Below are 15,648 nucleotides of genomic sequence, written 5' to 3'. Positions count from 1 at the left end.
GTAGCAAGTGGGCATGAATACGGAACAGGGTCTCTTCCTGTTGGGGGTTGGGCTAGTGACTCATTTGGGCAACCAGTTCAAACACAATGTATATGAATACACAACAGTTATAAAATGTCCCATTAATGAAATATCATAAACTTGTAACATTTCCACATTTTAATTTAGATTTACCAACATTTTGAAGCAACTGTAAGCAATTTTAACAGTACTATGTGAAGCAAAACTGTATGAGGCAAAGTGTGAACAATTATGAGCAATGGACAAAGACATATTAACATTTGAAATATAAACTTGTTACCTAAGCAAGTCCCAATTCAAAATTTATGAAAGAAAAGCAAACTCGGGGCTGGGGAGATGGCTCAGTAGGATAAGCGCTTGACTGGTAAATGCAAGGATCTGAGTTCAATCCCCGGTTCCGCCAAAAAAAAAAAAAAAAAAAAAAAGAAAAGAAAAGCAAACTCATACCTCCATCCAATGATCTCAGTGGGAAACTCCAAAATGATACAGGGAGAAAAACTGGTCTCGGGTGGGTGACCTCCAAACAATATAGGGAACCTCCAAATGACATAGGGAAAAACGATCTCTGGACCTGACCTGCACGAGTTCGTGTTCTCTAAAACTGAATTTTAGGAACATATGGAGGTTATGAGCAGAATATATTTATTGAGAGAAAGAAAGCTCCTGTCCCGAGAGAGGGACAGGAAGGGGGGGGGCGCGAGCGGGTAATTCCCCCAGTTTTGTATTCTTTTGAAGAATATTCTTACATTAATGCTTTTCTGTAAGGTTTTTTTTTTTTTTTTTTTTTTTGAGTCAAAGTCTCAGTATGAAGTGCAGGTTGGCCTTGAACTCACAGTGATTTTCCTACCTCAGCCTCCCAAGTGCTGGGATTACAGGCCCACTACTATGCCCAGAGACCTGTAAATTTTTGATAATAATTTTCAACTAGATGGAGAAAGAACAGTTAAATACAATGTTAGGTGTATCCAAACAGGGAGCATTTAAATTGAGAGGAAAATGATCTATATGTCAACTTTCACTCCTAGCACCTGACCCACAAAAGACCTTCAAGTGTGTTTTTCTGTTGTTGTTTGTTTTTGTTTTTGGTACTGGGGGTCAAACCTGGGACCTTGCGCTTGCCAGACAGGTGCTTATGCTGCTGAGCTATCTCCCCGGCCACAATCTTCAAGTCTTTAAGAATCTACAGGGCTAGGGAAACAGCTCAGCTGTGTAAGTGCCTGCCCGGCAAGCACAATGTCCTAAGGATCCCTAGTACAAAAAACAAACAAGAGTATTAAAAAAAGAAAAAGAATCTAAGGGTCCATGACTCTATGAGCAATTGAGTTAGTGGCTATAAGCTTAATGTGTGTCTGTGTGGATACCAACAGGTACTGGTATAAACACCACACTCACTTGCTGTCAGGTCAGAAATGACAGAAGCCCTAGTGACAGCAAGCACACCTACTGTTGAGCTTGGTTTCTGACATCATCCTCCGATAAATGGAAGCCAGAGTTTCTTGAGGAAATGTTAACTTCTGAGACTAGGATGGGAAATACATATATGATGGATTTGGCATATTTTATAGCATTGCAAAAAGCGCTCAGGAAAGAAACCAAAAAGCCAATACTGTAACAGCAGAGTATGTCTAAGGGTACAGAAGCTGACTGGATACACAGTCAATGACCACAGCTTACAGATTTGAGTAACAAGTCATACTGTATTACACCAAGTCCCTGCTGATGTAAATAAATGACTAAGGAAGTTAATAAACAGAGAAGAGACACACCCAACCAGATGAATTCCAAATACAGTGCTTATAACAGGTTCTCTGCCCCAAGAGACAATGTAACTCTGTATATTAAGTGTAGGCCATGCCTAGGGATTCCCAAGAGTACTGTACAGAAGGAGAAAAAGAGGTAACTTTATAGGATGAAATATTACCCCAGTGAGATGATCAGGTCAAGATCAAAAGGGTAATTCACACCAACAGGACAAAGTTCACACACTAGTTGCATTTACCTCTGCTGTTTTTCTCTCCAAACTTAAACGTCTGCTCTAATTGTGAGAAAATACCAATATCCCCACCGAATGACAATCTACGGAACTGAAACACCTGACCATCAGTCCTCAATACTGTCAATGCTAAAAAACATGGGACAGAGAAACTATTACAACCAACACAAACATAAAAAGGGAGTTAGGTTAAAAACTAAGAAAATCTGAACAAAGTAATGGGCTTCAGTTAATAATGAAATAATTAATTGCTTCATTAACAAATGTACAATACTAATGCATGACGCTAATAATGGAGAAACTGAATGCAAAATTTATAGGAATTCCTTGTACTTTATTTGTAATTTTTCCATAGAGGTAAAAAATAAATTAAACACATTTAAAACAATATTCATTAGCTGGGCACTGTGATGCATGTCTACAATCCTGGCTATTCAGGAGGTTAAGGCAGCAGAGCTGCAATTCAAGGCCAGCCTGGGCAACAAATGCCTTAGATGAAAAGCTTTTTCCTGGGGCACTAAAGATTTACAGAAATCAAGGAAAAGTTAAGAGCTTAAGGGAAAGTTTTTCAATGGAACCATGATGTTTACTTTTAAAAAGAAATCTCTGCATTGTGTTTCAATGTTAGATTTTAACAATTTCAAATTTTAAAAAGTATGGCTATCTGGGAGACACTGGAGAAATACTTGCAAATGGAGGCAAAAATATCCATTTTAAGCTCTTCCTGCCTTCACAATAAATTATATTGTGGGCACCATCTTTTCTGAGGTAATTAAATCCATACTCGGTTAGAAGCTAAAAAACCTTAAACTGCAAAGCAGCAGCAGTGTATCCTTTCACACCTTGAGGGCTTAAGAGATTTACACTGAATGGTCCAAGTTATTGGTATTCAAGGTATTGTGCAGTATGTTTCTGAATTTTTATTCATTTTCATAAAGCACGGTTTTTACATTCAAAATAAATTTTCCGCATTTCACAAACTATATTTTCTATTAATTGATACATAAGTATAGAGATACATAAGTTTTAAAATAAAATGATGAAAAAAGAGCCATTTAACAGATTCTGTTTTACCATCCAAAGAACAATAAACACCTGATAGTGATCTGACAGTGCTGACTGATAAAGGTTTAAAAATATTTGGTTGACAATGTGCACATATTTTTAAAAACATTTAGGTAAGTCTATGCAGAGATTTCTGAGATAATGGGGTCACAAATTTTGAAAACAGATTCTTGATTTACAGACAAATGTGCATTATTTTAAAGTATCCGATGGCCCCTAACTTCCCCTTTATACTACCACATATCCGCCAGCTACATGACAAAGAACATATCCTGCTAACGAGAAGGAACAAGTGAAACCACATATCGAGCAATCTTTCCTGTTAGTGATATCGTGGACGCTGGGCTGGGAAGGCGCCCTTCAGGCCCCAGACGAAGGGCACTGCTGAAACAAGCACCATCACGCTCTCGGAGCGCGTTGACAAGCAACGGAACAAAGTGCAGCACTGCTACTAGACAATGTGGACTGTATCTCCAAACAAAGTTAAATTATCTTAGTTGAATCAAAACAACTCAATTACTTCACTCAAGGCACCCTGCGGATCACCTGAGAGCAGAAAGGTAAGACGTGAAACGCACTTGGAGAGACCTGAGCTGAACACAGGGTGTCAGTGCATGAAGATTTTGTCTGGAATACAGCAGAAATGGAAGAGCAGAAAGCCAGGCACGGACATGGGGGTGTCAGTTTCTCCATGCACTCAAAACCTGATACTAAAAAATCTGTACTGCTTGACTTTTTATTCAGTCATTCTAGCAGATGTGAAGTTGTTTGATTGTATGTTTTCTAATGATTAATTAAACATCTAATCATTAAATCCTTTACCCACTTAAGTGGAGCATGGTGAGATCTTGTCTCAAAATAAAAATAAAAATAAAAATAAAAATTGAAAGAGAGTTGGAAGGCTGGGGAGATAGCTCAGTGGCATAAGCACCTGCCTTGCAAGCCCAAGGTCCTGAGTTTGATCCCTAGTACCATAAAAAACCAAAACAAAACAAATAGAGAGGGTTGGAATGTAGCTTAGTGGAATACTTGCCTAGCACTTGCAAGGTCCTGGGTTCAATCCCTATACCTCATACATATATAAGAAGTAAAATTAGGTCTATCACTGATTTATATTATTTCTTTAGATATTCTGGAAATAGATATAGCTGATCACAATATACATATCGGATCACTGCCCTTAGATACTTCCATTACAAAGGCCATTTTCCTATGAATATTATCCTTATACTCTATTAATAAATTCATTTTTGTTGTTACATCTGAATCTGCGATAAAAGAACTACATGGCTGAATAAATTAATAAAACACTAGGTTAATCAAAATAAAACAGATCTTCTCTAAGAATTCTCAGAGACCTTAATATGCTAATAAGCACTAAGTTCCTCTACAAGTAGCACACATTTCAAGCATTTTCCAGAACTTTACCTTGTCTATTCCTATTGGTCACCAATAACCATCTGAATAATGTTTTAAGAAACACAGATGGGAAACCTGTATTAATTCATAGATACCTTTCCTGTTGCAAACAAAAATGAATTTTAAAACATTTTAATTCCTCTCTTTTTATTCCCACCTCTCCTCACACTTTTATTAAAAGATTCTTACTTTAAGATACTTTTCTGTTATTTTTGTGTATATAGTAACATTTCTGGGAAAGAAAAATACATTTGCTCAGCTAAATTTTTCCTTGCGCATTTTTTTTCCTACTTCTGGTAAAGAAGAAATTGGCATGGAATAAAAAGCCATCTTTGGTTCAAAATTTGAAATGGTTTTTCTTTCCACCAAGACAAGGGTAGAGAACAAATGAGATGTAATCAGAAAAACTACTGTTTTAAAAATCAGTTTTCCCACATAGAGATCTAGTCCAACTAGACTGCCTCTTCATGGTTTTCATGAAGAAATTATGCTACAGGACTCCAATGATTTGTAGGGATTAATTGTTTTCATAATTTGTTTTATTCTTTTCACTTTCAGCTTTTGTATAATAAGCTTATGTTTTCTTTTATAACTAGAAAAAATAAAGTTTTAGTTTACAAGAAAATTGGTCACAGAATAAAATTTAAATCCATCTGTATCAAGTCTATCAAGAGAGAAAAAGTTAGGCTGGATTTGGTTGCATGTGCCTGTGACACCAGCACTCAGGAGGCTGAGGCAGGAACACTTGAGGAGAGTCCAAGACTAGCCTGAGCTAGGAAACGAGTTTGTGGGCTGGGAGACAGCTTAGTAGAATAAGCGGTTGCCTGACAAGTGCAAGATCCTGAGTTCAATCCCTGGTACCAAAAAAAAAAAAAAAAAAAAAAAAAAAAAAGCATGAGTTTAAAACAAGCCTGAACTACACAGTGAAACCCTATTTCAAAAAGACCAGGGGGCTGGGGAGATGGCTCAGTGGTGGGGGCCGGGGAGATGGCTCAGTGGAATAAGCGCTTCCCTGACAAGCGCAATGGCCTGAGTTCAATCCCCGGTTCTGCCCAAAAAAAAGTTAACTCTTTAAATAATACATCCTATAAAAATCTTTATGAATGTAAAACTGAACTTTAGGTTTCCACTTTAAGAGATGTGCTGGAAAACTGAATGAATACTACTAGCAAATGAAGTTTGAGCAATCTTCTGTGTATCCTCATCTGGGTTGGTCTCTGGTCTTTAAGATGGGGAGCAAAGCCGGGTGTGGTGGCGCACATGTGTAATCCTAGCACTTGGGAGGCTGAGGCAGGAGGACAAAGTGAGCTCAAGGCCAGCCTGAACTCCATATTAAGACCCTGTCTCAAAAAGACCAAAAAAAAAAAAAAAAAAAAAAAAAAAAAAAAAAAAAAAAAGATGGAGAGAGAACCTGCTTGGACATGTTAGGTGTTAGGTCATATCCAGATGTCCTCCCAGAGCCTCGGGTGCTCACGGTGGGGCTGCGGGAGAAACTAGGTCATGGGCGTGTGGCCTGGATCAACCCACTGTTGGCTTAGCAAAGTTCTGGGTGTGGGCGATAGATTTATTGAATAGGGAAGAGCTACCCTGAGCGTGGGTAGCACCAACCACTTTGAATTAAAAGGGAAGAAGGAAAGACTGCTGCTTTTTGCCTGCCCTGCCTTGGAGCCAGCTGACTATGGACTGAAACCTCCACAAACTGTAAACCAAAACAAATCTTTGCAACTATAACTTGTGGTTTGGGGTACTTTGTCCCAGCAATGAGAGAGTAAGACAGATTTTGATAACAGGAGAAGGGCTGTTGCTACGGCTACCTGAACATGTGCTTCAGAAGATTGTAGAATTGGATTGCACAAGGGATTTGGAAAGGTTTGGAGATGGTGCCTGGAGATGCAGGCCTCGAATGCTATGAGTTGAGCTCGAAAGGCTATTCTGGTTAGAACTCAGAAGCTCAGAATGTTGACTGAAATATAGCCAAAAAAGATCAGGCTCAGGAGGTTTCACCCGGGATGTGTAAAATGTCTGTTATGCTCTGGCAGAAAATTTGCCTACATTTTGTCCATGTCCACAGACAATATAGGAAAGAAGGAACACTGGCTACTGCTCAAGTTTGCAGAGGACCTTGGCATCCTTCACATGGTGCTAGTTTTAGGCACATGCAGAATGTAGGAGTTGTAGGGTCAGAAGGCGGCTGCCCAGACTTCAGAAGGTCTAGGAGGCCAGCAGTGTACCCGTGAGAGGGCAGTGTGTGAAGCTGTGAATGGGAAGCCACGCTGAGTGGAGATGCCATGAGACTCGAGAAGCCAGGAGTGTGGATCATCTGAGCAAAGCTGCGGGAGGGAGCAAAGACGGGCCAAGAGAGAGGCCCTGGGAGGGAAGACCCAGCCTGGGTGTGGGTAGCACCAACTCACGGGCTTACAAATGGGTCGAATAAAACAGAAGAAGGAAGACCACTGTCTTCTGCCTGCCCTGCCAGACTGTTTTCCTTCTGCTATGCTGCCTTGCCTTGGAGCTAGCTAACTATGGGCTGAAACCTCCACACACTGAGCTACAATAATCCTTATGGGTGCTGGTCAGCTATTTTGTCCTAGCAGTGAAAAACAAGACAAACAGTTATTATGAGGACTAAGAAACACACAAATAGATGTGTATCAGTTTTTGCCGTTGCTTTTGTTTTGTGAGACAGGGTCTCATTTTGTGGTGCAAGATGGCCTTGAACTCACTAGCCCAGGCTAGCCTCAAACTCAAGAGATTCTCCTCCTTCAACCTTGCAAGTGCTGGGATTAGGGGCATGTGCCTCCTGCCTGGTTTAAGAAACATATTTAAAAAGCTTTCTCCATCAACTGAAGAATGGATTAAGAAAGATGTGGTATTTTTATACAATGGAGTACTACTCACGCTATAAAAAAGATACACTTGAGGCTTTTGTAAGTAAATGGGTGCAACTAGAGACCATACTCATAAGTGAAATAAATCAGAATCACATGTGTAAATGTCATATGACCTCCTTAGTGTAAGAAACTGAAAGAGTAAATAAGATCTAAAAGGTACAACAGATACAGTGAAAGGGAAAGATACTGCTAAAAAGAACAGAAGGGAGCAGGGAAAGGGAAAACAAGGAAGAAAAAAAGATATGCACACACACAAGATAACTAAGATAATTATACTATGAATTTCTATTAGTTCATTAAAAGGAACAGCTAGTTCTTGTAGTGTTTGATTAATTTTACATGCCTCTATCTGGTAATCTGAGCAACTACTCTGAAGATAACAATATGCAATACAACAACCACTGTTAATTTATTATCCTCATTTGAAATTCTGTATCTTTTGTTTTTTTTGTCTCTTAAAACCCTACAGCAAAGTTCCTGCCATATATAGTATGTATAGTAAGTGCTCAATAAATTGCAACCACTGTTATAAAAATGGTTACATTAGAACTGTCCTAAATATTTCTACAAGAAATTAACAAATACCATTACTACGGTAGCTATACTAATCAGTAAGTCAGTATCCACAGTCATCCTACAGAGATGAAAAGAATACTTCCCAGACTGGTAATCCTTGAGAATCCATGATAACCTGGGTGAATCATTCCAAATCAAATACATTATCTTTCAAAGTTATAAAGCAAAATATAGAAATGGAAAACAACTAAGGATATAATCACAGGCAGTTATTTAATAAGTCTAAGTTTTACAGACTATTATAGTCATTATTTAAGAAAAAAATCAACTAAAGGAAAATGACATATCTCTACAAACAAATGGCAATACCAAAAAAAAAATCATAGACTTATACTGAAAATTATATGATGACACCAGAAGTAGGATGGTTACCTTTAAAGCAGTAATTTCTAAGGAGAAAAACCAGATCTATAAGGCCCTTTTTGTTTACCTGGATGAGTCATTGTGACTGGCTCCTCCTTGGATTTGTTATTGTAGATGACTACAGCAACTGCATTGTGGAAAGCAGCCCGTGATATTTTCTCTTTAAATGTGCAATTCCCCCTCTGCAGCAAGGCAATCCACTGTTTGATATTAGGTGGGACAAAGAACCGAGTTTGAGGGTCACAACCCAGATGATCAGCAACTAGAAGAAAGAAAAAAACACAACATATTAATGATGAATAAATAAAGTCTTAAAGTGCTCAACTATTCTCTGAATATCAAACAGATCGGCAGTACTGACCGTTCACTGACCAATAAGCTATAAATACACACACAAAGGACAGTGCAATGAATTTGAATCAACACCATACAGGAAGAGAGAGACTGACTGACAACAAACTTAAACAGACAGTTAATACCCATGATAGGTGGGTAGGAAGAAGCAGCAAGCAACAGCTCCAAGCCTGACTTTCTGCCCACTCATCTGCATTTACTAGACCCATACACCACCACCATCACCCCTGTGAAGAAAGAGATTAATTCTATTTGTGAAAAATGAGGAAGCCAAAGTAACATATAGTTCAATTACCAAGGTCTTGTGGAAACTAAAGCATGCTGAATAAATTTCTTAGTAAATGCCAAAAGAAATGAGAAAAGTTTAGTTTTAGCTTGTATTTAATTAAGTAGTATGACATGAACAGAGAACAATTTATATTTATCAGTAAAAACTACACGTTAGGGCTGGCAAAATAGCTCAGCGGGCTAAGCGCCTGCTTAGGCAAGTGCACAGACTGGGCTTTGATCCCTGGTCCCACATGCCATGCTGGCCCCACCCTTGGGCACACTGAGCCGGCCACTGACTATGGGCGTGCTGGGACACACCTGTAATCCCAGCACTGGGGAGGCTGAAACAGGAGAGTCACTGAGAGTCCAAGCTGCACAGTGAGACCCTGTACCAAATACATAAATTAAGAAAACCCCAAAACTGCATCTCTATGTTAAGACATATGTACTGTATTCCTAACAGGATGCATGAAGACACCAAGGATTTGCAAGTTATATGGCTGTGTATGTTTCCACTAAGTTCCTCAATTTTTAATTTTCACATATGTTATTAATTCTTAGCACCAGCTACAAATCTAAAGAAGTCCTTGGCTGCTCTTCTCACCCCCAACTCTCACATTTAGAAATGATGGGCAGCCCAGAAGGAGAAAAAAGCCACCAAAGCATGGTACAGAACAGAAGATGAACTAATGTTTCAGTCTTTGCAAGTCCTAAGTGTACTGGAAAGGGAGAGAGGGGAACACAGCACATTGACCCACCCATAAGGTAACATCACAGGGAAATAAATTATATACAAAAAATCAACCACTAGGGGCCAGGGAGATGGCTCAGCGGAATAAGTGCTTCCCTGGCAAGCACAAGGGCCTGAGTTCAATCCCCGGTTCCACAAAAATAAATAAATAAATAAATAAATAAATAAATAAATAAATAAAATCAGCCACTAGCTGGACATGGTGACACAAGCTTAAACTCTCAGCAATGGAGAGGCTGAATGAGAAGAATCATGACTTTGAAGCCAGCCTAGGTTAAAAGGTCAAAGCCAGCCTAAATTACACAGCAAGGTCCTGTTCTAAAACAAAAACAAAATCCCAAATCAAGCATAAATTAATAACTAATACAGTATGATTACAATATACAAAGAGATGACACTAGTGAGGAGATGTCTGCTTTCTACATATCTGGGAGCACAATGTTTAGCAAAAGAAACTAAATGCTTAGGCTGATATGTAAAATGCAGAGAAGCCACTAACTTCAGAGAAAAAAAATCCAATCTATCATTATGACTTAAATATCTTTAAGTTTTGTTATAATTATCATGGTAAGGGATAGTAAGCAGAGTGACCTCTGAATACACAGTAAGTGAGGAGATGAGTATTTTCACAATTCACTGTGACTGATACAACCTACAACTTTTCTGTAGTGGGCATAGCTCAGTGGTACAATACTTGTCTAGAATGTGCAAGGACTGTGGTTCGATCCCTAGCACTGCCAATGAAAAGTAAATGGGGTGGGGCTGTCATAATTTAAATTTTTTTTGAGGGGGTGTGATACTGGGGATTGAATCCAAGGCCTTGCAAATACTAGGCAAGCATTCTGCCACTGAATTACACGCCAGCCCTTTTAAAGATTCTGACTTAGGGTCTTGCTAAATTGCCCAGGCGGGGACTCAAACTTGTGATTCTTCTGCCTCAGTCTCCCAAAGTGCTGGGATTAGAGGCCTGCGTTGCCCTGTGGCCAGCTAGTAGTCAACTACTGAAAGACACAGTCAGTGGATTATGAAACTTTAAAATCCTGAAATAGATTGTTTACTTCCAGCAGTATCTGTTTCACAGATGATTTTGCTGTTTTAAAATACAAGCATTTATTTATTTATTGTAACAACCACTGTTAAGTGTTTTATTATTCATTTCAAACTCTATATCATGCACTGTCACTTTTTACTCTGATTTTGTCTTTGTTTCTATTTGTTTTTACTCTTTAAAATTAAATTAAATTAAAATGAAAAAATGAATATCATTCTTATACACAAGTTCACTTCAAAAGAAATTAGGGGAAACACGTCTTTTGTAATAGATCCAGAAAAATGAAATACTTAGTAATCATTTTAAAAAGGGAGTAAAATTTCTTTTTTTTCCCCATAATTTTATTGAGAAACAAATAGCAATGAGACCATTTCAAATCAAATTGGTAGGACAGTTTCAATAATTAACACATTGCATACATTCTTCTTAGTGGTTAACTGCTATACAAGATGTGGACATGATATCCTATTTACAAACACCATTAGAACAAATCCCTCTATTCATTAAGAGAATGTAACTGAATATCTATTCTAACCATTTTGAATACACAGATACAAAATGGACATTCATCTGTATCCCCTTTTTTTTGTTAAGTTCCGTTATTTGAATATTATAGGTGTGTAAACTCAGCAAAATATTCTAAAAGAGTCCAGTAGCCCATAATAGTATTGGGTCTTCCACTTGACTGGCAATGTCAGAAATTGTTGACCGGAGTCCCCTATAGCTCAACATAACACCATGGCTAAAATACAAGCATTTAAGGCAATGTGTTATGATAACCTTAGGAAGTCATCCAATACTATATGAAAACAGGGAGCAATCAAAAACCTGGTTTTAAGTGTTTCATTTGCTACTTTTCAAAACATACTGCTGTATAAACCCTGGCAGAAAACGCAGAAACCAAGAAAACTTAAGAGGACCTACATGCTTGTGTTCTGTAAAACCTACTCATTTTTCTGTGACACATCCTTTCTTACTGTGGTTTCACACTCATTTACAATGAAGTAAAGAAGAAACAACATATTTACAGAATCAGTAAAGTCTGAAGTCCAAGTTCTAAATCATCTACTTGCCAGTGCAGTAACTGTGACAGGTTACCTAAGTTCTATCATCTTTAGTTATAAAGACTAGAATACTCTTATCTCACCATTCTGTATTTTATTTTTTTTTCGGAACCGGGGATTGAACTCAGGCCCAAGAGCTTATTCTACTGAGCTATCTTCCCGGCCCACCATTCTGTATTTTAAAAGCCCACATAACTCCTTTACACTTGAGGGCTTACACAGATTGACTCCCTTTATGGATTTCTAGTGACCCAGTCTGATGCCTCACTGATTCTCTGAACCTGTGGATGTGAACTCCCCATAGCAGCCATCTCTCCCACGTCCCTCAGCTATCAACAACACAACCCAAATCTCATCCTTTGCCTGTTTCTTTTTTTCTTTTTTTATTGGTACAGGGCTTTGCTATGAAGCTCAGACTCACAGTGATCCTCCTGTCTCAGCCTACCCAGGACTGTGATTACAGGAGTGTGCCACCATGCCTGTTTTGGGGCCAGCAAGTTCTAGAGCCAACATGGCATGTAAGCATGGCAGGTGCTTAGACCACCAACCTATTTCCCCAGCCAATAAGAATATTCTGGTAAAAAGAAAATAAAAATATTACCAGGGTCATATGTAAGATATGATGAATTAAATTTCTTCCCCATTCCATCAGTGTGAAACTTTCAACTTCGATTCATTTGATTTAGTGAACCTCATCTCTTAAAAATGCAAATACTCTACTCAGTAAGCAGCAGTACCCTGTCATGTGCGGGTTAGTGGTTTCCTTCCTTACTCTGAGATTCAAAGTGCTGTAGGCTGTAAGTCTTTTGAGAATGGAACAGAACCCAGGTAAACATTTTTTCTGCAGTGACACTCACAAAGGCTGCCATCTTTGCTGCAGGCACGGGGCCACTGCCCAGACCTGCTTCTTGTTCACTGAGCCTGTGCGTCTTCTATCCTCCTCCTGAGATGCCTGGCCCCCCTCTCCTTTGCTGACCTCGTCACAAGTGCTGGATTCTGCTTTGTTCTCTTCAGCACTCCTTCCCTGCCTTCTGTGACTGAGCTATGTACTTTTCTCAAGTTGCCATGGCATCCTGAGATTGTATCCGGCTTTGCATTTATCACACTGTGTTAGTAACTGAGGGTTTACTTTGGAGTCTTTCCTTCTAGAATGCGAGAACTAGTATCTCCTACAGCATGTCTGACACATAGTAGAGACTTAACATACTTGATGAAGGAAGCAAAGGAAGGACTGATGGAAAGTAAGCAAAAATTGGCATTAAAAAATGAGCCAGGCCTGGTGGCACACACCTGTAATCCTGGTAGTTTGGGAGGCTGACGTAGGAGTTCAAGTCAATGGCTACAAAGGCTATGATATCACCAAGTGGTACAATTGTATGGGGTTACCATTGTACATGACCTCTTGTTGAACTAAGACATGTGGCATATGGTTGTGCTTTATTCCTCCAATTTTCTGCCTCTCCTCTCCCTATTTAGCTTTTCTGGTAGGATCAGCTATCACAGTGGATGGCAAAAAGATGATTTAGAGTCTAGTCCTTCCTGACTTCTAAAGAAACATTAATGATCATCCTACTTGTTCTTTTACTTTTTTTTTTTTTTTTTTTTTTTTGGTGGAACTGGGGATTGAACTCAGGCCCTTGCGTTTGCCAGGGAAGCACTTATTCCACTAAGCCATCTCCCCGGCCCCTGTTCTTTTCTTTTAAACCTGCTAGTATCTTCCAACTCAAAAAGGGAGAAAGCACAGGTATCTCCAGAACTCCCGCTACTGCCACTTGTGAGGTGGCATCTGTACCTGCTACTCCCACCTCCTAAATGTCTTCTTCTTCTTTTTTTTTTTTTTTTTTTTTTGGCAGTACTGGGGATTGAACTCAGGACCCTGCGCTTGCCAGGCAAGCACTTATTCTACTGAGCTATCTCCCCTGGCCCATTTTCTCATTTTTTCTCATAAAGACTTGAACCTTTCTGCAACCAACCACTCACTAAAACTGTTCTGACTCCAGCAATGCACACAGAGGACAAAGACACCCTTTGTCCTCCAAACTGACCTCTTAGTGAAATCTGTCCCCCATTCCTTAGACTGCAGGTCCCGCATCACCCTCCTTCATAGCCCTTTGAACACAGCTGTCTCTGCTACCTGCTCCCCCTGGCCTGACCTCTGAATGATGACGTTCCAGAGTACTCTGACCCAGCTGATGTAGGCCTAGGATTCTTTAGTGCTGTAATTTTCACTATGCCATTGGTGTGGTTTTCCCTTTACTGGAACAATGCTTACTAACACGGCATGCCAAGTAGCCTTTTTTGGAGAAATTATTTTTCATTTTTTTACTTATATGAACCCACAGTATCCAATACAAGCTAACTCAGATCACCAACATGTTCAGAACCAGGACAGGATATTGTATGAAAAAATATAAATGGGGATAACAATCCACTCCCATTCCAAGTCAAACTCTAATCTTAACCTTGAGTTACCAAACTCTTGAATGTCTCCACTGAATTTCAGGGAAAGGAGACATGGAAGCAAGTCTCTGTGGGCAGATGAATGCAAATCACTCTACATGTAATTTATCTGTCTATAAATTTTTTGAGATAGGGTCTCACATTGTAGCATATGCCGGCCTTCAACTCACAAGGTATCCCAGGCCAGCCTAGAACTCACAGCAACCCTCCTGCCTCAAGATCCTGAGTGCTGAGATTACAGGCAGGCACAGCTAGCTGTCTGTCAGTTTTTCTGCCCTACTTCCAGGCAGAGCCTTAGTATCATGTTGAGGTTTGAAGTGAACTCAGGTGCCTACTCGCATCTGCTTATTTCAAAAAACAAAACTAAGCCAAACCAGGAATCTTATTTAACACAGGCAACACTGATCACTTCTACATAGCCATGTGCCTTATGTTACATCATTTGACCTCTAGCACCAGGGAGGAGGAAGGACAAGGGGCACAGAACTACCTAAGTTACATACTTATTTCCCACTGGATAGGAATAAAAAACATGTGAATCCAGCCGTTGCTGGCAGTTATAACAAAGGGGAACAAAATCTGCATGAGCTCGAAGGAGCCAGGTCCCTGCTAACACTGCTGAGGTGCTGAATCCCTACATTGTGAAATGCAGCCCTGCCTTTGATAGTCTAGTTCTGAGACAGGACGCATTTCTTCGTTACTTTAATTTATTTATTTATTTATTTATTTATTTATTTATTTGCGGAACCGGGGATTGAACTCAGGCCCATGCACTTGCCAGGGAAGCACTTATTCTACTGAGCTAGCTCCCCGGCCCCACTTCATTACTTTAAAGTGATCTATGTTAGGGATCTTCTTACTCAGAGCACTCATTCTTCTACTGTGAGTCAAAGTGAAAGTACCCAGACTGGGTTGTGTGAAGTCCTAATTAGCCAGAACCCACGTTTGGCAACCTAGCCTATTGAAAAAGGCCAAAACATAGGAAGAAGCATCTCTAGGAAAGTCCTTTGACCCAGAGAAGCAGCTATAGTGCTAAGCCTTTGCCTTCTTTCCTCACTTGAAACATAACATCTATAATAATTCTTTCTTTCTTTCCTTCTTTCTTTTTTTTTTTTTTTGTATTTTTTGGGGAAGGGTGCTCAGGGTCTCACTACTAGATCCAACTCTCGTGATCTGCCTGTTTATAGCCTCCCAAGAGCTGGGATTACAGGTGTGCGCCACCATGCCCAGTCTCAATTGCCATTTCAGCACGCCCCAGGGTGGGGCTGGCATGGCAGGCCTGGGGATAGAAGCCCCGACCTCTTTGATCCGCTAAGCTATCTGGCTGGCCTTTCTAAGCAGGTTTAACAACAACACTGGAAGAGGAACCT

The 15,648-nt window shown here is 39.7% G+C and overlaps 1 protein-coding gene across 1 annotated transcript in view; it reads right to left on the bottom strand.

Annotated features, from left to right (window-relative positions):
• Rnf130 (ring finger protein 130) overlaps positions 1-15,648 on the bottom strand; it is a 173,713-nt gene that overhangs the window by 61,590 nt on the left and 96,475 nt on the right. Inside the window, 1 exon segment of the mRNA XM_004629299.2 lies at positions 8,396-8,590. Within this exon segment, the coding sequence (XP_004629356.2) occupies positions 8,396-8,590 (195 nt within the window).

This window comes from Octodon degus, unplaced genomic scaffold, assembly GCF_000260255.1.
Source record: "Octodon degus isolate 3935 unplaced genomic scaffold, OctDeg1.0 scaffold00029, whole genome shotgun sequence".
NCBI lineage: Eukaryota > Metazoa > Chordata > Mammalia > Rodentia > Octodontidae > Octodon > Octodon degus.
This window is presented reverse-complemented; position numbering and strand designations above follow the sequence as displayed.